The sequence below is a fragment of the Pteronotus mesoamericanus genome, unplaced genomic scaffold (genome assembly GCF_021234165.1).
Source record: "Pteronotus mesoamericanus isolate MK-2021 breed Mesoamerican mustached bat unplaced genomic scaffold, CSHL_Meso_final contig_214, whole genome shotgun sequence".
NCBI classification, from domain to species: domain Eukaryota; kingdom Metazoa; phylum Chordata; class Mammalia; order Chiroptera; family Mormoopidae; genus Pteronotus; species Pteronotus mesoamericanus.
This window is the reverse complement of record NW_026555089.1, coordinates 5,805,821-5,827,000: the sequence shown is the minus strand read 5'-3', so window position 1 is coordinate 5,827,000 and position 21,180 is coordinate 5,805,821. Positions and strand designations below refer to the sequence as shown.

General features: G+C 60.1%; 6 protein-coding genes across 15 annotated transcripts; 4 read left to right on the top strand and 2 right to left on the bottom strand.

The window, feature by feature from the left end:
* Nucleotides 1-6: 6 nt before the first annotated feature.
* On the bottom strand, nt 7-2,422 carry TRPT1 (tRNA phosphotransferase 1). Of its 3 annotated transcripts, XM_054570972.1 has the most exons (8): nt 2,213-2,422; nt 1,950-2,030; nt 1,626-1,707; nt 931-1,100; nt 667-841; nt 457-513; nt 271-381; nt 7-145 (listed from the first exon to the last, which is right to left on the bottom strand). In XM_054570972.1, exons 2-8 carry the CDS (start codon nt 2,019-2,021, stop codon nt 54-56), a joined length of 759 nt encoding a protein of 252 aa, XP_054426947.1. In that variant the 5' UTR covers nt 2,022-2,030; nt 2,213-2,422; the 3' UTR covers nt 7-53. The 3 variants fall into 3 exon arrangements, with proteins under 3 accessions (XP_054426947.1, XP_054426946.1, XP_054426945.1); XM_054570971.1 differs by having other exon boundaries at nt 457-841; nt 2,209-2,422; XM_054570970.1 differs by having other exon boundaries at nt 457-841.
* An 11-nt stretch (nt 2,423-2,433) lies between these two features.
* On the top strand, nt 2,434-5,053 carry NUDT22 (nudix hydrolase 22). The gene is made up of 6 exons (XM_054570968.1): nt 2,434-2,523; nt 2,821-3,318; nt 3,653-3,751; nt 4,253-4,350; nt 4,488-4,581; nt 4,893-5,053. The coding sequence occupies exons 2-6, from the start codon at nt 2,839-2,841 to the stop codon at nt 4,992-4,994; spliced, it is 873 nt and encodes a 290-aa protein (XP_054426943.1). The 5' UTR covers nt 2,434-2,523; nt 2,821-2,838; the 3' UTR covers nt 4,995-5,053.
* Nucleotides 5,054-5,643: 590 nt separating this feature from the next.
* On the top strand, nt 5,644-8,560 carry DNAJC4 (DnaJ heat shock protein family (Hsp40) member C4). 2 transcript variants are annotated; one of them, XM_054570641.1, is made up of 6 exons: nt 5,644-6,003; nt 6,505-6,598; nt 7,046-7,230; nt 7,318-7,479; nt 8,189-8,275; nt 8,369-8,560. In XM_054570641.1, the coding sequence occupies exons 1-6, from the start codon at nt 5,912-5,914 to the stop codon at nt 8,475-8,477; spliced, it is 729 nt and encodes a 242-aa protein (XP_054426616.1). In that variant the 5' UTR covers nt 5,644-5,911; the 3' UTR covers nt 8,478-8,560. The 2 variants fall into 2 exon arrangements, with proteins under 2 accessions (XP_054426616.1, XP_054426615.1); XM_054570640.1 differs by having other exon boundaries at nt 7,315-7,479.
* A 484-nt stretch (nt 8,561-9,044) lies between these two features.
* VEGFB (vascular endothelial growth factor B) lies at nt 9,045-12,635 on the top strand. 2 transcript variants are annotated; one of them, XM_054570967.1, is made up of 7 exons: nt 9,045-9,165; nt 9,672-9,714; nt 10,019-10,215; nt 10,391-10,464; nt 10,654-10,689; nt 11,035-11,169; nt 11,790-12,635. In XM_054570967.1, exons 1-7 carry the CDS (start codon nt 9,106-9,108, stop codon nt 11,809-11,811), a joined length of 567 nt encoding a protein of 188 aa, XP_054426942.1. In that variant the 5' UTR covers nt 9,045-9,105; the 3' UTR covers nt 11,812-12,635. The 2 variants fall into 2 exon arrangements, with proteins under 2 accessions (XP_054426942.1, XP_054426941.1); XM_054570966.1 differs by having other exon boundaries at nt 10,934-11,169; nt 11,790-12,630.
* Nucleotides 12,636-13,981: 1,346 nt separating this feature from the next.
* FKBP2 (FKBP prolyl isomerase 2) lies at nt 13,982-16,733 on the top strand. Of its 6 annotated transcripts, XM_054570635.1 has the most exons (7): nt 14,077-14,112; nt 15,160-15,178; nt 15,344-15,512; nt 15,849-15,961; nt 16,082-16,128; nt 16,437-16,472; nt 16,557-16,732. In XM_054570635.1, the coding sequence occupies exons 3-7, from the start codon at nt 15,348-15,350 to the stop codon at nt 16,616-16,618; spliced, it is 423 nt and encodes a 140-aa protein (XP_054426610.1). In that variant the 5' UTR covers nt 14,077-14,112; nt 15,160-15,178; nt 15,344-15,347; the 3' UTR covers nt 16,619-16,732. The 6 variants fall into 6 exon arrangements, with proteins under 6 accessions (XP_054426609.1, XP_054426610.1, XP_054426613.1 ...); XM_054570634.1 differs by lacking the exon at nt 15,160-15,178 and having other exon boundaries at nt 13,982-14,112; XM_054570638.1 differs by lacking the exons at nt 14,077-14,112; nt 15,160-15,178 and adding an exon at nt 14,441-14,499.
* Nucleotides 16,734-17,091: 358 nt separating this feature from the next.
* PPP1R14B (protein phosphatase 1 regulatory inhibitor subunit 14B) lies at nt 17,092-19,482 on the bottom strand. Its single transcript, XM_054570633.1, is given in 5 exon segments — nt 17,092-17,432; nt 17,523-17,555; nt 17,869-17,952; nt 18,997-19,373; nt 19,376-19,482. Coding segments are annotated over 5 exon segments (606 nt in total). The 5' UTR covers nt 19,419-19,482; the 3' UTR covers nt 17,092-17,363.
* Nucleotides 19,483-21,180: the final 1,698 nt, after the last annotated feature.

Below are 21,180 nucleotides of genomic sequence, written 5' to 3'. Positions count from 1 at the left end.
CTAGAGTTTCTTTTTTGTTATCTTTTTACATTTCTTTTTTTAAAATAAATATTTTATTGTTGGATCATCCTTCTTCCCCTGGAGCTATGCTTGGGACCTCTCTGACATTCCGTGTCTTCATTACCAGCCAGGGAGAGGGGCTTTCCTGAGATGGAGACAGGCTGGTTAGAGGAAGGGAGACCTCTAAGTCGGGTGGGGGTTGGCAGCGGGAGAGAGGCGAAGGGCACAAGCTTCAGGCACAAAGAACAGGGGTGGAGGGGAGGTTCTCACGGGTCGGGCGTAGCTGCAGAGCCTCCTTGAAGTACTTGGGAAGCAGGAAGCCATCAGCATTCCCTGGCGTCAGGATCACCCCATTGGCAGAGCGGAAGAAGGGGACTCCATCTGCAGACAGAGCCAGAGATGTGACTCAGGCCCTCTCTGAAGGCTCAGGGCGGTCCCTGCTGCGTCTGGACTCACCTGCCAGGGCCAGGGGCCCATTGATGAACACGGCCACTTCGCAGTTTGACCGCATGCCTGCAGAGACAGCTGGAGCTGGGGCCTGGGGTGGCTGGGGCCCTGGGCTCAGTGGGCAGCAGGGGCTGCTGCTGGATACAGGGTGTAGAGGGGCTTTGAAGGGGGACCTGGGGGGAGAGAGTGGGTGGGAGTCACTGGGGGGCGGGAACTGACCACTGATGACACCAGGGTCCCCAGGCAGTCCCGTGGCCAGGTGGATGTGCGTCCTTCCCCGGCAGGACAGGCCCTTGAGCAGGATGGAGGGCCAGTGCTTCCAGAATGTGCCATGGACAAGCTTCTGGGGCAGGTCCTGTGGGGTCTCCAGGGGCATCAGCTCCAACTCAGGGACCTGGTATGGGTGAGGGGATGGGTGGCAGTGAGACCCCCTCACAGGCAGGGGCCCCACCCTGCTCTCCCACGCGTCCCATTAACCCCCACCTGCAGGGAGTGACCCTGATTGGCCCGGATGAGAGGGCCAGTGCCGGGGTCCCCCGGCTGCAGGGTGAATCGCTGCTTTGCGTTGGTGTCCACCACGCGCTGCACATCTTCAGCTGAGAAGCTGCGGAACTGGGGCAGCTGCAGGAGGGCGCCCAGGGGCACAAAGCCGCCTGAGGGCAGACAGGGTGCTCAGGAGCTGACTTTGCTCTGGCCTGAGCCAAAGCTAACGGAGGAGACACGGGCAACCAGAACGGACCCCTGTGGGGGTCACAAGGGGTCATCTGTGTGACCTTTAGAAAGTCTTCCCTTTCCGGTGCCTCAGTTTCCTCAACTGACAAGGGAACAGGATCTGCCTCATGGAGGGCCACAAGACAAAGTGACCCTTTTGAGCACAGTACTTGGCTCAAGCAGATACTCAATAGGCCTCCTTGGCACCACCCCCACCCCCCACCCGGTGGCCACTTTTGGGATAAGTGTTTATTGGGCCACATGCCTGACCCAGAGAGAGGCTCCTTTCCCAGTCTGCCCCAGACATGGTATCAGGCTCTGGGTCTTCCCTGTAAATGGAGGGATGCACCTTGTATGCCGTCCCCACAGAGCTGTGGTGGGCGCCATGGAGAACAGTCGCAAACAGGCTCACACTGTTCCCTGCGCTGGAGGCCCCCCTGACCCCAGCCTCTAAGACCCTCACTTACCAGGCCCCATGGGAAGCCCCAGCTTCAGGGCCCCATGACGCAGGGCATAGGACAGAGCCTTGGACAGTTGTACATCTCGGTCCTGCAAGAGTTCAGAGGTGGCCCCTGGTCCCCGTGGTGATCCTGCCTTGCTCCCCACCCTGAACACTGAGTGACCTTGGCCTGCTGTGGGGGGAGACCAGAGGGAGAAGAGTCCCTGTGCCCTCCAGAGAACAGTATGACCCATCAGTCCCCAGTCCCACCCCTCCAGCATATTTCCCAGGGAGGCAAGACTGAGTCCCCTTACGTACCAGGGGGGCAGGGATGGGCGGAGTGGGAACGCACCTGTTCTCGGGGCCTGTGAGGCCTCCGACCCCTGGCCTCTGCTGCTTCTTGCTTCTTCTCTCCAGAGTTCATGGACAAAACCTGTGGAGAGCAGGGGCAAGTGGGGACTGTTAAGAATGCTCCTACGACCCCACGCTGCCCAGAAAGCCAAAAAGCCTCAAGATGTGAGAGCTGGGAGGGGGGCAGTCAGCTCACTAAATTCACCTCCCACCCCCAACTCCCTGGTGCAGAAAGGAAAACTAGGCCCGGCAGGGGAAACCTGCCCAAGGTGACACTGTCAGCCACGGAGTCCAGCACAGCCGAGCCCCCGATATTCAGGCTCTTGCGGGTCTGTCCCGCGAGGCGGGCCTGAGGGGGCGGCTCCCGCGCCCAGATTAACGGGGTGGGAACACCAGGCACGCCCAGACGGACGGAGTTAGAGCTAGGAGGACGGACAGGCTCTCCGACTGCCGCCGCGAAGCGGCTGATTACGCGGGCTCGAGAGCGCCGGAAACCACCCAATGAGAAGCCAGGGAAGGAGGGGCGGGCACTTTCGCTCCGGGGAAACGCGCGGAGACTGCGGGCTGAGTTGGCGGTGAGTACCCTTGGAGTCTGAAGTTCTGAACCCCGGGAGGGGTTCCCGGGTGTCTGGGAGGCAGGACCCCTGGGTTTGGGAGACATGGACGTCATTGGGTGACTGGACGAGGACCTGCGGGTGGTAGGGGTGCCCTGGAGTCCCAGGGATGTCTGGCAGCAGGAGTCTTGGGCTCCTGCTGGATGAGAAGACACTTTACTGCCCAGGGGCATGCGAGAGGGCTGGAGGTATCCTCAGTAGGTCTATGGGTGGCTGTGGGTCCCCCAGGGTGACAGGCCTGGCTGTGACCTTCCCCAGAACTGCCCTGTCTAGACTATGGACCCTCAGGTGTCTCTGCTGCTGCAGTGCCCGCCAGGTGGGCTGCCAGAGCAGCAAGTACGCGCTGAGCTGAGCCCAGCCTACGACCGTCGTCCACTGCCAGGAGGGGACAAGGCCATCGCTGCTATCTGGGAGACCCGGATACAGGCCCAGCCCTGGCTCTTCGATGCTCCCAAGTTCCGCCTGCACTCTGCCGCTCTGGTGCCCACTGGCTCACAGGGGCTGCAGCTGCTCCTGCGCCTGGGCCTTACTTCCTACCGAGACTTCCTGGGCACCAACTGGGCCAGCTCAGCTGCCTTGCTGCGACAGCAGGGGGCTGCCGACTGGGGTGACAAGCAAGCTTACCTGGCAGACCCTCTGGGGGTGGGAGCCGCACTGATCACCGCAGATGACTTCCTTGTCTTCCTGCGCCGCTCTCAGCAGGTGGCTGAGGCCCCTGGGCTGATAGATGTGCCTGGTGGACACCCTGAGACTCAGGTGAGATGCCAGCCTGGGGGCAAAGTTGCAAAGACCCAGAAAGCTTTTCCCCCATTATTCCTCAAAGGAGGGCTTGGCCTGGTACTTCTCTGCAAGTCTCTGCTCAAGGCAGCCCCTGTCTCCCCACTGATCTCTTCCCCAGACCTGTCAGAAGCTAGGGAATGGGGGCAAGGACATAGATGGACCTCTGGTTGTCCATCTGGGTGAGGAGGGCCTGGGTGAGGAGACCACCAACACTCTCACGCTATGCCCAAACAGGCCCTCGAGGCCAGTGAGTATGGGGGAAGGCAAGGCAGGAAGAGGTGGGGAGTGGGCTGAGCGTCACCTCTCACAGGCCCTGTGCCCTGGTGACAGCCTTCTGCACGATGACCTCCCTGGGGAGCGGGTGGTGCATGAGATCTTCTCCAGGGTCCTCCAGGAGATCTCTGATGAGGTGAGTAAGGGGTGGCCAGGACGGGGTGGTGGGCTGGGAGGGAGGTCATGGAAGAGAACGTGCCAGAATTCCACAACCTCAGTCTGGGCTGGTGGGAGGGTCTGCAGGCATGTGGCATTGAGGGAAGGACTTGGCTTTGCAACTGGGCACACTGGAGTGGAATTCTACCCTTCATTTCTGTGTGACTTAGGTTCTCCCTCTTTACAATGTGAATAATGATAAATGTCTCGCCTACGCCTCCCAGATTTGTTGAAAAGGGAGGTAACTGGAAGTCGATTTACCGACTTTCCTTGAGTGACTCTGAGCAAATTATTCAATCTCTGGTTCTGGTTTTCCCATCGGTAAAATAAACATGCCCAAGATCCGACATCCTGTGATCCTGGGCACTTGAGCTACAAACTGTAAAATGCTGTAGTACAAGGGTAATGCACGTGCTGTTCTCCACTGAGAGGGTCGGGGATGTGGGCAGTGAGCGCTGACAGGTGGGAACCCCGGCCCCAGGTGAACTTGCCACTGCCCACCCTGAGCCAGCCGCTGTTATTGGGCATCGTGCGCAATGAGACCAGTGCAGGCCGTGCCAGTGCCGAGTTCTACGTCCAGTGAGTGAGCCCTGGGGGACAGGGGTCTGGGTCCTGGGATAGGTGGGTGATTGAGGGGCATGGCTGAGGCAGCTGGGGCTCCACAGGGAACCTCCAGGGGCTGGGCACCTATCAGTCCATTCTCATGCCTTGTCCAGGTGCAGCCTGGCTTCTGAGCAGGTGAGGGAGCATTACAGGAGAGGGGGACCTGAGGCCCACGAGTCTACAGATATTATCTTTGTGGAGACAAAGGTATGAGGTGGCAAAGTCTTGCTTGGACAAGAAGCTGGGGTTGGGACTTGCAGAGGCCCAGTGATGCATGTCCGTCTCAGTGGATGGGGTCAGAAAGGGCTCCCAAATCACTCAGAGGTTTTCTCCAGAGCCACAAGGCCTCACTGGGGATGCCCAAAGCCCAAGGGAGGGGCCAGGGACCTGTTCAGCCTCTTTAACATGTCTCTTTAGCAACTGTCCAGTGCAGAGGGCTCTGAGTCTCAGGAACTCTGGGCACAGCTCCTGCAAAAATCTTGAGGGCAACATGTCTGGATCTCACTGTCTCCCCACAGAGAGTGAAGAGGTTGCAGGAGACTGAAATGTGGGCCGAGCTCTGCCCCTCTGCCAAAGGCGCCATCTCCCTCTACAACCGGGTCCAGGGAAGTTCCACCTGAGTCACCTTAGGGTCCCCAGCCCTATCAGCACAGCTCAGAAGACAATAAAGGACTTTATTCTTGGATTCCGTTGACATGTTGTTTCCATGAGACAGAGGGGAGCCGCTTAGAGAGTGTGGGGTTGGTGAGAGAGGCAGGACAAAAGACTTGAGGCGGGAGAAAGCCCAGCCTTAGTATTGCCCTCTGCAAAGTGGAATGAGGGCCACGTCTTCTTGCCAGGCTCTGGTGAGGGTCCGGATCGACTATGGGGTGGAAACTGTTGCGTTAAAAGTATCTCACTGCAAAGCGGAGTGACAGCCATATTCGTGGGACAGAGCGATAGCAGATGGGCCGAAAGCGTCACCGAGTCCCAGGCACGGTGCCGCCCGCTAACCCGCGCTTATTAGCCCCAGCCAAGCTTATCGGCCCCAGCAACGCCCTCGGCATCCGGAGGCGTCCCGAGACGTCAAAGGCCAATGGGCTAAAGGGGCAGGGCCTAACCGCACCTTCCGGGTCGGTGGGGGTGTCTGGGTGTCTAAGCCAATGAGAACGTGAGGGTGGGGCCTAAGTCGGCGCAGAAAATGGCGGCGGCCGCGGAGTCTGTGAGTGCAGCGGGGGCGGGGCTCGGTGTAGCTCCTCCTTCGTTCGCCCCTCAAGCTCCCTGGATGGGGCGGGTTGGGGGGGTTCTCCGCTGGTTGTACAGACACCGTGGCCAGTGTGGAAAAGGGCCCGGGTCAGAGCTGGGACAGGTCCAGGACGCCGGGGTCTGGTCTTGAGCAAGGAGGCCCCACCTGCTCATGGGTCCTCCGGGCCTGCTTCAGTTTTCCTTCGCAAGTAGATGGAGCCAGCCCCCTTCCCTCTGCTCCAGGAGTGCTTGAGTTCTGGTCCCAATACACTCTTCTTTGTGGCCTCTTTTCACCAGCTGTCCATCTGCCGCCATGCTGCCCCTGTGTCTGTGTCAGCTGTGCCTACGTTGGCTGCGGCCCCGCAACCCTCCCACCCGGCTCTTCGCAGAGGCCGCCCGGCAGCGGTGAGTCGGTCACCGGGGGCCCGGTGCCGGCCCGGTTTTACAGTGGGTTTTTGTTGAGGGCCTGCCCAGCTTCTAGGCTCTGCCCAAGGTGCTGAGATAGTTGTGATCTCTGTGTCAGGTGCCTTACAGTCTTTCCTCAGGTAGCCCTCACCTTCTCTGCTGAGGATCAGAGATTAAGGGACGACCACCAAGGTTATATGCAGCGCGTTATGACGTTTGGGTCCAAGTCAAACCCAATGTGCTTTCCACAGCTCCTGTGGTTGAGGAGCGTCGCCGATCCTAATCCACCCAGGGAGTGCTTTACAAAAATGCAGATTCCTGGGTCCTGCCCTATTCCTCAAACACTCAAAAAGGAGGGATGGTTTGGAGATAGATCTCCCTTGGTACCTGCCTCTGAGCCTCTGGTTGCTGAGTTGAAGCGTGGTCCAGGGGGGCTGGGAGGGGTAGGGAAGGGGTATCTGTGTTTCTTTAGTCCCTGCAAATTCTGGCTTCTCTCTACAGGTCTGGCCCCAGTAACTACTATGAACTGTTGGGGGTGCATCCTGGTGCCAGCACTGAAGAAGTTAAACGAGCTTTCTTCTCCAAGTCCAAAGAGGTACCAGTGGTTCTAGGCAGGGAGGAGGGAGAGGAGGTTTGAACCAGATGGGGTGCACTCCAAGTTCCCAGGAACAGAGCTGAGTGGCTGGCTCTGGCTGGTGCCACATTCCCTCAGCAAGCATAGGGAGGGGAGGTGCCCCTAGGGCTGAGGTCCCTGCAGGGTGTGAGAAAAGCCAGGGGTCCTGTCCTAGGGCTGGGATTGCTTTTCTGGACCTACCTGCTGCTGAGAAAATCTGGACCAGGCAGCAGGCGGGGAGGGAGTAGGAGTGCTTCCTGACTCTCTGGCCTTCTGGAGGGGTGGACAGCCTGAGGGCCTGAGGGTTAAGGTCACTGTCCAGACAAGTCCCGTGGGGATGAGTTGAGCCCTTATTGGGTGGATATTATCAAGATGGATCCTGGGAAGGAGCATGGGAAGGGAGATGAGGAGAGTCCTGCCCCACCCCAGCTGCACCCTGACCGGGACCCTGGGAACCCAACCCTGCACAGCCGCTTTGTGGAGCTGAGTGAAGCCTATCGAGTACTCAGCCGGGAGGAAAGCCGCCGGAACTATGACTTCCAGCTCCGCTCAGCAGCTCCCCCAAAGTCTCCAGGAACCACAGCCCGGGCCAGGTCTGCTCATCGAGCGCACAGGTACAGTGTCTTGCAGCTAACCATTTCCCCTCCAAGTCTCCTGGGGAGCCTCATCCCCACACTGTCCCTTTTTCTCACTCCCAGCAGCTCCTGGGAACCCCCCAATGCACAATATTGGGCCCAGTTTCCTGGAGTGAGGCCTCAGGGACCAGAATCAAGGCAGCAGCAGCACAGACGCAACAAGCAGGTGCTGGGGTACTGCCTCCTGATCATGCTGGCAGGCATGGGCCTGCACTATGTTGCCTTCAGGTGCATCTCGGTCTTTCCCGGGGGGTGGTGGGCAGAGGGAAGGGGGGAGATGAAGGCCAGTGGGGTAGGCCAGACATCCACACCACCCCTGTGACCTGCACTCTTATGTCTCTCAAGCTAAGATTGTAAGAAATAGGTCTCTGGAGCCTCTTCTTACTTAGCCAACGAAGGCAGTTCTGCACTAAGGGCTACCGCTGTCATTTTCAGTTTGTTTCATTTTTTATAATTTGCATGTAAATCTTTGGTGCTGGCTGCCAGGTAGTAGAAATACATTGTGACTGGACCTCAGTCCTCTCTGACAACTGTGTTCACTTGTTCGGCAGTCAGCTGTCCCCCCACTCCTCTCTCGTGCATGCCATGACACAGGTTCTACAGCAAAGGTACAGAAAGGCTGGGCCACTGCTAGCAGCCCACCCAACTCCGTGTGGCAGAGTTAGACATACAGCCCTTTCTCATCTCCTGCAAGGACCATCCTGATGTTCAACTGCTGCCTTTACTGCCTTTAGCAGAGCAGCCAGAGACCTGGGTTGTCATTTGACCATGTACAAGCCTGGCCACTCTCCACCCCTCTCCCCACCTAGCAGAGGCAGTTAGGCTGAGGCCCCCACCGATATAAAGCTGTGATGCCTTAGAGTGGGGTGCAGAGTGTGTGGGACTTGAGGGACAGCAGGGTTTGAGGGACCCAGGGTTAACTGTAACCCCCGTGCAGGAAGCTGGAGCAGATACACCGAAACTTCATGGATGAAAAGGATCGGATCATCACAGCCATCTACAATGACACTCGGGCCCGCGCCAGGTCTGTCCCCGCTCTCCCCCTGCCCTCTCTCCACTGCCCTGGCACCACCCTTTAGGATCCCTATTCCAACCCCCGCCGTGCTCTCTCCTGCAGGGCCAACAGAGCCAGGCTCCAGCAGGAGCAACAGCAGAAGCAGCAGCAGCAGCCACCACTTGGGCCTCCCCCAGACCCGGGGATCATGCCCCCCAGCACCAGCCCCTGAGCCTCTCACCTAGATGGAGCCTCCTGTGTGTTCTCTCTCGGGACTCCCCACAGCCCAAAACGCGTGCAATAAAATGATTCTCTGCGCTCTTGTCCGATTCCCTCCTTTAGGCCCAGCACCCCCCACCCAGGCCTCGCCCAGGGACAGTGCCCCGCCCTCGGAGTTCTGGAGGTTGTGAGGAGCCCGGCCCCCTGGGTGGTGCGTCCCCTTTCCCCTGCTGCAGCGGGAGGGGGTGTATGGAGGGGGCGGGCCCGCCGGCGGCCTCGCCCCCACCCGCCCCCGCCCCGCCCCTGCCCTGCGGCCCGGGTGGGGAGCGCGTGTCTGGGTCACATGAGCCGCCCGCCAGCCAGCCCGGGCCGGCCCCCCGCTGCCCCCGCCATCCCCGCCACCTCGGCCACCGCTGCCATCGGCCACCCACCCACTCGGCTCCTCCGGCCGCCGCGGCCGCCGCTGCGCTGCGCTGCCTGCGCCCAGGGCTTGGGAGAGGGCCGCGGAGGAGCCGCCCCCCGCACCCGGCCCCAGCCCGCCGCGCCCCAGCCCGCGCCATGGGGCTCTGGTTGCCGCCGCCCCCGGCGCCGCCCGGCTAGGACTATGCGGGCGCCCCCGGCGCGCGGCCCCCGTGGGCACCATGAGCCCCCTGCTCCGCCGTCTGCTGCTCGCGGCGCTTCTGCAGCTGGCCCCCGCCCAGGTACGTGCGTCCCGACATCCTGCCTGCCCGCTGGCCGTGCCCTCTCTCAAGGTTGGCGGAAGTGGAGGCGCGAAGCGGCCTCTCCGAGGGTATTCGCGGGTCGGGCCACGGATAGGGGCGTAGCGGGAGTTGGACCAGGGCATCCCCTGGGAGATGTCCCTCCCCGCTGGCCTGCCAGCCCAGCCCCAGGGCCACTCCCCCGCCCCACCCTGTCCCCTGGGCACCGCGGGGTGGGGGTGGGGGGCGGCGCCGTCTCGGTACCTGCAGGACCTGGTTCAGTGCCCCCTGTGCCCCCTGTTGGTCCGGAACAAGCTTGGTCCCAGGCTTGGAGATTGGGCTCTGCCGTGGCCGGGGGCAGGTCCCAGGTGTCCAGGAGAGGACATGTAAAGCTAAAGTGGACCCAGGAATAGAGCAATCTGGAAAAATGTCAGAGAGGAGTTGACGCCCTGGGACAGTGTAGTCCTAACTAGGATGCACGTTGAGTCCAGGTCTTTTCTCTCCTCCAGGCCCCTGTCTCCCAGCCTGAGGCCTCTGGCCACCAGAAGAAAGGTAATACTAACAACAGCTTCACACTAGCCAGCACTAAGAAGGTGTGCTGTGTGTCCAGCATGTGCAATCACAGCTGCTTTGTAAGATGCAAACTCTTATTCTGCCCATTTCATAGAACTGGAAATTGAGGCAGTGGGATTCTTGGGTTCTGGATCAACAGGTTGCGAGGGCAGAAGTGGGGACTAGTGGAGGGTGGCTGTGACACCGGAACTAGGGGGGGCAGCTGCTGGGCACAGGAGTAGGGGAGCCAGGGAGCAGCTGCAGGAAACCCAGTGGGGGCTTAACCTTGTGCATCTCTCCCCAGTGGTGTCATGGATAGATGTGTATGCTCGTGCCACCTGCCAGCCACGGGAGGTGGTAGTGCCCCTAACTCTGGAGCTTGTGGGCACCATGGCCAAGCAACTGGTACCCAGCTGTGTGACTGTGCAGCGCTGTGGCGGCTGCTGCCCTGACGATGGCCTGGAGTGCGTGCCTACTGGGCAGCACCAAGTCCGAATGCAGGTACTAGGGCAGGTGTAGCGTGTCCGGCTGGGGTGGATGCCGGTGCTCTGGGGGCTGACAGGCTGGTAGCCAGAGCCTTGGCACGTGGGAGCGCTGTTCTCCCTCCAGCCCGTGGAGTGTCTCCTCTTTCTCTTCCTCTGTCATTGTGTCTCTCTCCTTGTTCTCCTGAGCACAGATCCTCATGATCCGGTATCCGAGCAGTCAGCTGGGGGAAATGTCCCTGGAAGAACACAGCCAGTGTGAATGCAGGTGCCAGCCAGGCCCCACTTCTGAGCTCGCAGAGACCAGGCTTGGGGGGTGCTGGGCACGGTGGTGCACTGCAGTGGGGACCAGGTTTCCGAGAGTGGAGCCGGGCTAGGCTGGGGGTCTGGGCAAGAGAGTAGGGTGCTTGACTTTCCTGATCCTCCTCCTCCTTGTTTCTGTCGGTCTCTCTTTCAGACCAAAAAAAAAAGAGAGTGCTGTGAAGCCAGACAGGTGAGTCTCTTGGGCTCCAGTTGAGGTGGGGTTAGAACCCAGGCCCAGAGCCCAGGATATAACATGTGGGTGGAGCAGGGGCTGTGCACGTATGTCAGGAAGCTGTGGTCCCCTTCCATCTTCTTCCCTTCCCCTTGTGTCCCCCGCTCCTCTTTTCTCTGCTCCCCAGTCTGTGTTCTGACCCGACCCCGGTTTCCTCCGGGGAAGGCTCTTCCCGTCCCAGACATGTTGCTTCTCCTCCTAGGGCTGACACTCCCCACCACCGTCCCCAGCCCCGCTCTGTTCCGGGCTGGGATTCCGCCCCAGGAGCACCCTCCCAAGCTGACATCACCCATCCCACTCCAGCCCCAGGCCCCTCTGCCCACGCTGTACCCAGCGCCACCAGCGCCCTGACCCCAGGACCTGCCACTGCCGCTGCAGACGCCGCAGCTTCCTCCGTTGCCAAGGGCGGGGCCTAGAGCTCAACCCAGACACCTGCAGGTGAGGAGCGGTAGGGCGGTGGTGTTTGGGAAGGCATCAAGGCCCTGTCCTGGAGCAGATCCAGGGCGAACCTGCCAGTGGGGTGAGAGCCAGGGAAGGGGGAGCTGTTGAATGTGTTCAACAAATATTTACCCAGTGTCTGCTGGCGCTGGGATCAGCATAAATAAGGCTCACATTCTAATGCAGAAGTCTAACACAAGGACACACGGCGCCAGCGAAGGCTGTTGAGGCCTGTGGTAAGGGGCACCTGGCATCGTCTTTGAGAGGTCGGAGATGCCCTGGAGGAGGTGACATTTGCCTGGAGTAGAAATGAGAGGGACAGCTCTCCAGCTTGTAAAGGCCTGGGCCTTCCCAGAAGCCCGTGTTAGCTATTTGTCCCACTGTATGGGTTCTGAGAGGCCAGGAGACACAGTGTAAACCTTGTTCGCCCTTATCTGAGGGCTTCTCACCACCCGTCCCTTCCATGGTGAGGCCACGCGCGTCGTCATGTGGGCTAGGCCAGCTGGCGCTTCATAGGAGTGTTAGGAAAGAGTGAGGCCCACAGAAGGTAACAAGGGGGTGAGTCCAGAGGAACAGATGCTGAATGTGGCAGTGTGAACTCTCCTTCCTCTCCTTCTTAGGTGCCGGAAGCTGCGAAAGTGACACATTGCTTTTCAGACTCAGCGGGGCCACTTGCCTCACAGGCCATACCCCAGAGGGGGTCTAGAGAGCAGCCTGGTGAGAACAGCCCAGCCCTCCAAGACCTCAGCCCAGGCGGACGCTGCTCCAGGACCTGAGCCTCTCAGAGGTTTTTCTGGTCGTCCCTTGTCTCTGCAAGGCTGCCATCCAACACAGTGGGCAGAGTTGGAGGAAACTTGGAGGCAAGAGGGATTACGTACCAACGTGGGAGAGAATGGGGTCCTGTCTAAGTGTTTAACCACTCTGTGCAGAGAGCATCTTAAAACTGGCCCCTCCCTGCCCTTACTAAGAAGACCGTGGTCCTCTGCAAATAACGGGAGTTGGCTTTCAGTATGAGAACTATGACCCCCAATTCTGATAAAAGAGATGGAAGGAGCTGTCCCTGCCTGTGTCACTGTTTGTCACTGTCCAGGCTGGCTGGTTCAGGCATGAATGTGTCACACTGCCTTCTAGACCCAAAGCTGCTTACTCTTCGCTGTGCAGATGGAGTAAATGAGGCCCAAGGTCCCGCACCAAGTCACAGAGCCCAAATGTGTATTCGTCACCTTCACGTTGTTACTGCCAGGCCTTAGGGACTCCCTGTCCCCGTTTATTACAAGGGTTTCTTTCTGGGAGGTGAGCTTCAGATGGGAACCAGATCTGCTGAATGACCTTGGGTGTCACTGCCCCTCTCTGTCTGAGCCTCAGGTTTCAACATGTGCACATGGAGGGAACAGATGATCGCTGGGGTCCTGGTCCTTTGGCCCCAGGAACGTTTGAGTGAATCTTAAAACACCCTCCTCCCTGCCACGCAGCACTGTGTTTACTGCTTTTTGCTCCCTGTACCTTAACTCTAAGCCATGTACCTGCCTTGTCTCCACCTCACTCCCACCTCCCTGAAAGGGAAGCGCCAAAGGTCTGGGGCTGGTGGGCTTGGTTTCAGAAGTAGCCCCCCATCATCCTAACCCATTTTCTCCACCTTCACCTCCCTTCCACCTTGGGTGCCCCAACCCAAGCTCAGTGCCCAGCCTTCTGCCTGCAGCCTCCAGTGCTGCCCGGGGCTGAGTGGTGAGGGGTGGTCCAAAGGCCAACTCCAGGTACAAATGGCTTTGCCCTGCTGACGAAGAACATGCAAGGGCGGAGGTTAATCCAGAGCGGCCACCCTCATGGTGTTAGGTTGGAGGGTGTCGTAGTGATCTTGTTGGGCCCAAGGCAGAAGTGGGGTAAACCAGAAGAGAGAACTCCTGAGAGAGTCGTATTTTCATGAGGTGATAGCCATGCTGTCAGGGAAAGTGCCATAGAGCCCAGTTAGGCGGAGATAGAAGAGGGTTAGGGACCTAGAGCTACCATCTCCGGTGTCCACTTGGTCTCACAGGACGTGCGCCGTGCTCCACATGTGCCTCCTTGTTTAGTCCTCAATTTTGAGGTCAGCTCTGGGACTACCTTCCTTTTTCATTTGAACCAATAGACTGACCTGGGGATTTGACCTCAAATCAGCTGTCTTCCTAACACTCAACTTAGGTTTAGCTGCGTGCTAACAGCAAGTTCATTACTTCAGTCGCGATGTTTGCTGGGTACTGGGCGCCAGAAAATCAGTGGTTGGGGACCAGGCCCAGCCACGCCATTACAGTCAGACTCAGTGGTCAGCGGATATGTAGAGGCACGCCCGGATGCTGGGCACAGAAAAAGGAGGGCGTCATCTGTGGGCCAGGGCCTCGCAGGGCACACAGTTGCTGCGATCTGACGGGGGCCCGGCAGGGTGGGAGTTGTCAAGTCCGCGTTCCGGGGGACGCCACACCCTGCCAGGCGAAGGAACCTACTCAAGGTCACAGAGTCGGTCAATGAGGTAGATCCTGAGTTCAAACCCAAGTCTCACTTCTGAAACCCAGGCTCTCTCCACAGCAACTAACTGGGAGTGGTGGGCCCTGAGGAGACCCAGGGGTGCCGTGGACGGGCTTGGAAGGGGCGACATAAAATGGCGTCTCAAGACCCCCTCCAGGAACCTGCGCCCGCCTGACCTTAACTTCACCTCAACCGGAAGTGCCTGCAGCCCTTTCGGAAGTCATTTTCACCTAACCTTGCGGAGTACCGCGCCACAGGAAGTGGTGTGAGTCACGTGGTGCGGAGGGGCGGACCTAGGAAAGAGCCGCCCCTGCCGGCGTGTGGCAGCGGGTTTCGCACGGTCCAATGAGGGTGGGCGGCGTGGCCCGGCCTGGTAGCGAGGATGACGCGCCTGCGCAAGGGCGGCAGCACGACTAGAGTTGACTCCGGGGGCGCGGCGAGGAGGTGAGCGGGGGCCACAGCCCGGGCTGGGGGAAGCCGGGGTAAGGGGGCAGGCTGGATCAGGCCGGGGTTCCGAGTGTCAGGGAGGGTTAGGTTACGAGGAAACTCGAGGTTGGGGGTAGGAGCTGTCTGGGGATGCCGCAGGGGCAGGGTTCTCACGCCGCACGGGGCGGAGCCCCAGGAGTCGGGGCGGGACGTGGAACAGAGACGGGTGGGACCTCTGAGCTGGTACCTGTGGAAGGCGGGACTCTGGGGCTGGGGGCGGAGCTAGGACTGGCGAGGGGCGGGGCCTGGACCTTGAAAGAGGAGCTGGAACAGGCGGAAGGCGGAGCCTCGGGTTTGGAAACTGAAGGGGACGAGGACCAGGCGCTGGGGGCGGGGCTTCAGTCGGTGAGCGGCTTGGCTACAGTTCAGGAAAAGGGATCTAGTTCTGTCGAGGGTGGGGCTCGAGGGCCCAGGGCGGAACTACGCCCTTTAAAGGGTGGGGCCAAGGAACCAAACTCCGGGGTAGGCCCAGGTAATGGCCCAGGGCGTCCACGCGGGGGCGGTCTCCGTGGTGGCCGTGCCTGGGAGCGTGGTAGGCCAAGAACTCCCCCGGGAGAGGTGGTGTGGGTGGAGCGGGCTCGGCGGCCACCCGACACGGGACCTGTCTGGGTGCCCCGCAGACCCCCGAGGGCTCAGAGCTGGGGCGGCGCTTCGGGCGGAGGCACAGGGTCGGCCTGGGGGGTGTCCCCAGAGGACCGGGGCTCACCGGAGCCACCCAGCGGCGATGTGTGGGTGCCTCGGGGCCGGCCCCCTGCAGCAGCGGCAGAGGTGTGGGTGTGCTGGGCCGGGGGCAACTGGGTGTGGCGTGAGTGGTGTCGCCCGGTCCGGGCAACTGCTGTGCAGCCAGATAGGGTCTGGACTTTTCGTAAAGGGAAGGGTGGGAATTGAAGAACGGAGCTGGGAACCAGGAGGGAAGGAAGGGCTGAGGGTGAACAAAGGGGCGGGGCCCTGGCTGCTGTGGCCTCCCCTGACCCCCTCCCCGCGCTGCTGGGGTCCTCGGGCAAGCCCCCTTCTCACAGGACTGGTAAGTGTGGCCGCGGAGTCCGGGGGAGGGGGCGGTTACCCGGAACGAGGGGATCCCCAGGGGCAAGGCAAGGTACCGTGGGGTGGAATCCTTCCACCACCCGCAGGTATTCCATGCCCTTCCTGCCCTTCCGGTCGATTGGTCGGTCGGGGTCTCTTCCCACAGAGACATGAGACTCAGCTGGGTCCTGACAGTACTGTCCATCTGCCTGAGTGCCCTGGCCACAGCTGCGGGGGCCGAGGGCAAACGGAAACTGCAGATCGGGGTCAAGAAGCGGGTAGACCACTGTCCCATCAAATCGCGGAAGGGGGACGTCCTGCACATGCACTACACGGTGGGTGAGGAGGCAGAGCTTTTGGATGTGAGTGGGACTTCTGGGGACCAAAAAGGACTTGGGAGTCAGGTTCCTTTGCCAAGGTGGGTGACCTTGGTCAAGTTCCTTCTCCCTTCTGCCTGTTTGCATCGTTCTACCCTGCTCTTCACTGTCTACTCCCCAGGTTGGCACCGGCAAAGGGTTACAGTGTACTGTGTGAGCTCCCTAAATCTCTGTCCCCTTCTAGGACTATGGCCACCAATGCGGTTGGGGGGTCAGCTTGATGAGAGTAGCTGGGGCTGGGGGTGCCTATCAGAGTGGATCCTCCTCCTCACTGGCCTTCCCGTGGTCCCACAGGGGAAGCTGGAAGATGGGACGGAGTTTGACAGCAGCCTGCCCCAGAACCAGCCCTTTGTCTTCTCCCTGGGCACAGGCCAGGTCATCAAGGGCTGGGACCAGGGGCTGCTGGGGTGAGTCAGGGGACCCTGGCTATGGTCCAGGAGGTGAACTGCGGGAGGCAAGCCCTAGGGGTGGGGTGGGGAGCAGGGAGCCTGAGTGCTGTCATGTGCTGAACATGTGTTGTCCTGCAGGATGTGTGAGGGGGAAAAGCGGAAGCTGGTGATCCCATCAGAGCTGGGTAAGAGGTCCTTCCTGAGTAGGTGTAGGGTATGGGGTGGGTGTGAGGAAGGGTGATGGCTGGTTCAGCCTCTGCACTGGTCTCCCCCCACCCATTCGTTGTATTCATGGCTCTTCCAAGTTTAGCTGTATCCAGCAGTGAGGACAGGGCAAGACCCGCGGGGCACTGGGCTCTGATGTCCACCCTCTGCCCTTTACCAGCCCTTTTGCAGTCCTCCTACTCATTATACCTTCATTTCTGGCTGTCACTGAGATGGGCAGAACTTCTGCCTGGCCGCAGCTCATTTTTCTTCTGTGCATCTTTGACAGGGTACGGAGAGCGGGGAGCTCCCCCAAAGATTCCAGGTAATATACCTTCCCACCTATCTGTTGCACCCTCCCATCTCCCTGTGGCCCTGGTTCTCATTCTACCTCACTTCTCTACTGCAGGTGGTGCAACCCTAGTGTTCGAGGTGGAGCTGCTCAAAATTGAGCGACGTTCAGAACTGTAGCCAAGCCGGGGACAGCCAGTGGAGAGGCCCCCGTCAGGGACCAGACTGTTTAAAAAAACAAACAAACCAACAAACAAAAAAAACCTTACAGCTCATGAAGCGAGCCTGTGTTTGTTTGTGGGCCCTGAGAGACAAGAGCCACAGCCCCAGCTTCCCCTCCCTCTCCCTCAGCATCCTGCACCCCTTTTCTGGCTTCAGAGCCTTGGGACCCAGGCTCAGTGGTCTGGAGGTCAAGATGGCCAGGCCCTGGATGGCATCGTAGCCCCTGCCCAAAGGGAAAAAAGAGTGTTCTTGCGAGCAACAGCACTCCCCCTAGCTCCCCAGCCACTTCTAGCTCCTGGTCTGGGAGCCAGCATTGGGCTATCACCATGACTACGTGGCCCTCAGGAAGGCCTGCGGTCACCTGGGGAGCAGCTGAGTTGATAACAGTTGTAGAGCAGTGTGTCCCCCCTAAAAGAGACCAACTGAGCCTGTTAGCTGCACCAAAGGCATGTCCCAGCTTTATTAAAGGGCCCGCGCCGCAGAGTCAATATAAAAACACAAAAAGTCCCATCAGTTTAATAATAATAAAAAACCCCAAAAATGGAAAACGGGGGGCAGGGAAGATGCCCCGAAGTGAGGGGCACGGGGGAGCCCCGCTCACGGCACCAGGCCTGGCCGCAGGGCTCCTCGGTATTGCTGTTGCTACGAGGTCAGGGGGCAGCGATTGTCCTGTGGGAGCCACCGTTCACCCGTGCTGAGGACCCTACTTCTTCTGGGGTGTGCTCAGCTTCTGCATGCCCCGGATCTTGTCCAGCAGGCCAGAGATGAAGGCCTGGACAGGAGGGAGGACGTTCAGGAGACCAGGTCCCAAGATGACAGGGGCCCAGGCTCCTCTCCCCTGCCATCCAGGGGAACCACTTACCTCAGTGGGTTTGTAACAGTCAACCAGCAGCTCCTGGTGGGACATGGTGGGGGAAGTAGAACTGTGAGTGGTCAGGAACAGGGGCCTAAAGTTCACCCATACCCACTTCCAAGGGACTGGGGCCACCCTGAGGCAAAGGAATGCCATAGCTAGGCAAGTAGCATGAGCCCCATTTGATGGGGGCAGAAGCTGAGGCTTAGTGTCACAAAGCTGGCTGACTCGGACCAAAGAAGTCCTGGCTCCAGAGTCTCGCTCCCCCAATTGGCACTGCTGCCAGGACGCCCTCTTGCTCCAGCTCCCCTGACCTGACACTGCAACCCCCTCACACCCCCAGCTGCTCTCTCACCTTGACCCTGGCAGCCCGAGTATCATCACTCTCCATGTCCAGGAGTTCATCCACATCAATCTCCAGCTCTGGGATCTCCTCTTCCTGGGGTGGGGGTGGGGGAGGAGGGAGAGACAAGGGCCTGAGTTGGGAGAGAGGGTATGAGAGGGGCTCACTGGCTGAGGCCCCTGCCCCACTGCAGGATGGGCCAGCCCTCTTTGCCCAGCAGACAGGAGCAGCTGCTCCAGGGAAGAAAACGGATCAGGCCAGTGCCAAGGCAAACTGCCCAGCTGGGTGGGGGGAGCTTCCTGTCTCTGCCAGTTGGGCACCCGGGGTGCCAGACAGGGCCAGTTAGCTAGGTCTGGGGACCCTGCAGATGTGTCTCCCTAACTTTCTGGATCCTCTGTTTCAACCAGAGCAGATGGGGCCAGCTGTCCCAACTTATCACAGCCTTTTCCCCTCCCCCCGAACACCTGTCACAGCTTCCCAGGAGTGAAGAGGAAGTGAAGGGTGAGAGGTCAGTGAGAAGGACCCAGGTCTGGTAAAGGGGAAACAAAGAGCACATGCTTTGCTGAGGGAGGGGTGCCTGACACCCCTCCCCCCGAGGAAATATCTATCCAGTCTGGAGCCAACTGCATTCCAGGGCTGGGCTACGGTAGGCAGCACGGGGCAAGCCCACTCCTCCGCCCTACCCTCAGGGGTCTGAGTCACCCTTTGAGCAAAGGAGTCATAGGGTGGAGAACCAGTACCCAGAGATCAGGCTATCCTACCCTGCGCCAAGATGGAGCTACAGGCCAGCCCATTAGAATAACCCAGACGGTGACGGTCCCCCCACCATCCACGCTAGCAGGCACTAAATAGACCTCCTTCCACTGGCAGCCCAGGCTATCCCCATGCCTCCTGCCCAAGGCCCAGACTACCCCAAGCTTGACCAGGGTAGTGGTATGAGGAGGCAGGGAAGAAGATTGGAGTGACTGAAATCAGACAAAAAAAGAAAAGCGTACAATGGGGGCAGGGAATAGACAGGAGGGGAGCGCGGGGAAGCGATGTGCCTATAGACTGCGGGTGACAGGCGGGCTCAGAGTGGGGTTCCCAGGCGGCCCGACTCGGGACCGACTTTAGAGTGTCGGCGCGGGGTGGGGGACACACCTGGCAGTCGTAGAGGCGAGTGAGCTGCTCCAGGATCCACTCCTCCAGGTTGAGGCGCTTCCGTAACTCCTTGCGATCGTACTTGACCGTGACCTTCCCTTGGCGCCTCACTGGGCCCTCGTCGTCCGCGCTGCCCGGGCCCTCGCCTGCAGCCCCAGGGGGGCTCTGAAAGTAGACGCGGGGCCCTGGGCCGCCACTGCCCGGTCCCGGGGCTGGGGCAGCCAACGCCGCGCCCCCCGCGGGGCCGCTGTCCGCCATGGCGGCCGCCGGGGCCACGTGCGCGCGTCCGGCCCCTCCCTGCGCCGCCGCCTCCTGGACGCCCGCCGGCTGCGGGCCGCTGGCTCGGGTTAGCTGGTGGGGTCGGTTCTGCGCGGCTCTGCAGCGAGGGCGGCAGCGGGGGCGCCCGGGGGCAGCTGCAGCATGCGGAGCCCCCGGGCCTGGCTTGGCCGCGCCCCGCCCCCTCCCCGCTGATCTGCCCGCCCTTTGTCCCCCGCGGCCGCCGCCCGAGCCGCCGCCGCCGCCGCCGCCGCCGCCGCCGCCGAAGCAGCTTTCTCTGTCTCGCTCACTTCCCCCGCCCCCCGACCACACCCCCTTAAAGAGCCAGTCCTGCTGCAGTCCCCTCACCCCCACCCCGCCCCTCGGCAGGGGCTAGGGGAGTGTCTACTTGTCAGGGGTTTGGGTCTGGCTGTCCACTACCCCTACTTATTTTCCAGCTCCAAACTCAGATGTTCTAAGCGCCGGATACCAGGATTTGCACTCCCGTTGGGACCCTAGTATTCTGTCCTCATTGAAGCGAAAACAGGGGCCATCTGAAAAGGGAGGGGAGTGGGTACTGTGTGCAGGGCGGATGTCCGGCGAGGAGATGTGGGAGCCCCCGGAGTCTGGGTCCTGCAGCCCTTGGCCAGCGAGGAGTGAGCAGGCTTCTCCGCGCGGACCGACACGTGGACCGGGGTCCTAAAGGTGGAAGAGTGGAGAAGGCGGATAGGAGCTGCCCAGGTCCCCGAACGCCCTACTTGGGGGGGTCTCGCGCCCCCCATGGTGGTGGCCTGGGTTGAGGGTGAGCAGAACCGACCCGGCGGTCGGAAGGGCCAGACCCTAGGCAGCCACGGCCCACCGGCCAAGATGGCGGCAGTGAACGGAATTATGGGAAATGTAGTCCATTGGGGTCCGGTCCCCGCGTGGCGGTCCCTCCCCAGCCGCGCGGAGCAGGGGCTGGGAAGCACACAACTTGCTTGGGGCCCTCTCGTAGAGCTGGCCTTCAAAAGGGCCTCTCCGCTCCCCGTGACATGTGTACAAAAGAGGAAACTCAGGCATGAAGAGCTGGGAAGTGGGGGAGATGGTAATCATGACAATAAAGTTAGTAATAACAACTGACCCATAATAAGCGTTCCTGGAGTAGGTGCCACACAGTGGGTTCCAGCATGAGGGCACCTCACTCGCTGTCCCGCAGATCGTGGCGGTGAGGCTTCAGTCCCTTAGATCTCACAGGTGCCTTACCTTGCGCACCTCTTTAAGCAGACTGCGCATCTCATTCCCGCCTCCCTCCCCCGTTTGCTTTTCTGTATTATTAAATAGTATCTCTCATTTATTTGTTCATTGTCTGTCTCCCCCTTCTAAACAGTGAACTCCATGGGGCTGAGACCTGCCCGCCTCTTGTGTACTGCTGGGGTTCGTGGTTGAGTGGGTGTGCTCAGCTACAAACCCACATGCATCTAGCAAATTACCTGATTCTTACTGAGCTCTCAGCATCTGTGTCAGACTCATAGTAGGTGCTCCATAACTAGTGGTTAAACAAATGACTGAATGAAAAAAATCAGTGGCTTCTTTTGTGCCTCTGTTTCCTCTTGAGGTTGTGGTGAAGATTAAAGAGGAAAATGTATGAAAGGTTCAATGACTGCACCACAGAGGTTAAGTCCGCAGAAAGACAGTGATGCAGCTCAGCTTGCGAACCCAGGCTCCTCCCACAAAGTCTCTACTCATTCCCTGACTTCCCCTGAGATACCCCCAAATACCATTGCACAGCTCCTCTAGGATGCTCCCATGGATAGCAGTCTCACTCTCCTCAATTTCATGCAGAATATCAGGGTCCGAGAGGCAGTAAGTGTTTCTGGCCTCACCCCGCACAGATGCCCTCTCTCTGGATGCCTGAGATACCCTCTTGTAGCAGGAGTGGTTCAGAGAGAG

Excerpts from the sequence above, each read along its gene's own strand:
- VEGFB (XM_054570966.1), top strand. The coding sequence starts at position 9,106 with ATGAGCCCCCTGCTCCGCCGTCTGCTGCTCGCGGCGCTTCTGCAGCTG. Across the intron at positions 9,715-10,018 it reads CTCTGGCCACCAGAAGAAAG|TGGTGTCATGGATAGATGTG; the intron begins GTAATACTAACA and ends ATCTCTCCCCAG. Across the intron at positions 10,216-10,390 it reads AGCACCAAGTCCGAATGCAG|ATCCTCATGATCCGGTATCC; the intron begins GTACTAGGGCAG and ends TCCTGAGCACAG.
- DNAJC4 (XM_054570640.1), top strand. The coding sequence starts at position 5,912 with ATGCTGCCCCTGTGTCTGTGTCAGCTGTGCCTACGTTGGCTGCGGCCC. Across the intron at positions 7,231-7,314 it reads TCTGCTCATCGAGCGCACAG|CAGCTCCTGGGAACCCCCCA; the intron begins GTACAGTGTCTT and ends TCTCACTCCCAG. Across the intron at positions 7,480-8,188 it reads CTGCACTATGTTGCCTTCAG|GAAGCTGGAGCAGATACACC; the intron begins GTGCATCTCGGT and ends ACCCCCGTGCAG.
- FKBP2 (XM_054570639.1), top strand. The coding sequence starts at position 14,630 with ATGGCCCAGGGCGTCCACGCGGGGGCGGTCTCCGTGGTGGCCGTGCCT. Across the intron at positions 14,713-15,343 it reads CAAGAACTCCCCCGGGAGAG|AGACATGAGACTCAGCTGGG; the intron begins GTGGTGTGGGTG and ends CTCTTCCCACAG. Across the intron at positions 16,129-16,436 it reads GGTGATCCCATCAGAGCTGG|GGTACGGAGAGCGGGGAGCT; the intron begins GTAAGAGGTCCT and ends CATCTTTGACAG.
- TRPT1 (XM_054570971.1), bottom strand. The coding sequence starts at position 2,021 with ATGAACTCTGGAGAGAAGAAGCAAGAAGCAGCAGAGGCCAGGGGTCGG. Across the intron at positions 382-456 it reads TGGGCCCCTGGCCCTGGCAG|ATGGAGTCCCCTTCTTCCGC; the intron begins GTGAGTCCAGAC and ends CTCTGTCTGCAG. Across the intron at positions 146-270 it reads TCTGCAGCTACGCCCGACCC|GAAAGCCCCTCTCCCTGGCT; the intron begins GTGAGAACCTCC and ends TCTCCATCTCAG.
- NUDT22 (XM_054570968.1), top strand. The coding sequence starts at position 2,839 with ATGGACCCTCAGGTGTCTCTGCTGCTGCAGTGCCCGCCAGGTGGGCTG. Across the intron at positions 3,319-3,652 it reads GTGGACACCCTGAGACTCAG|GCCCTGTGCCCTGGTGACAG; the intron begins GTGAGATGCCAG and ends CACCTCTCACAG. Across the intron at positions 4,351-4,487 it reads AGTGCCGAGTTCTACGTCCA|GTGCAGCCTGGCTTCTGAGC; the intron begins GTGAGTGAGCCC and ends TGCCTTGTCCAG.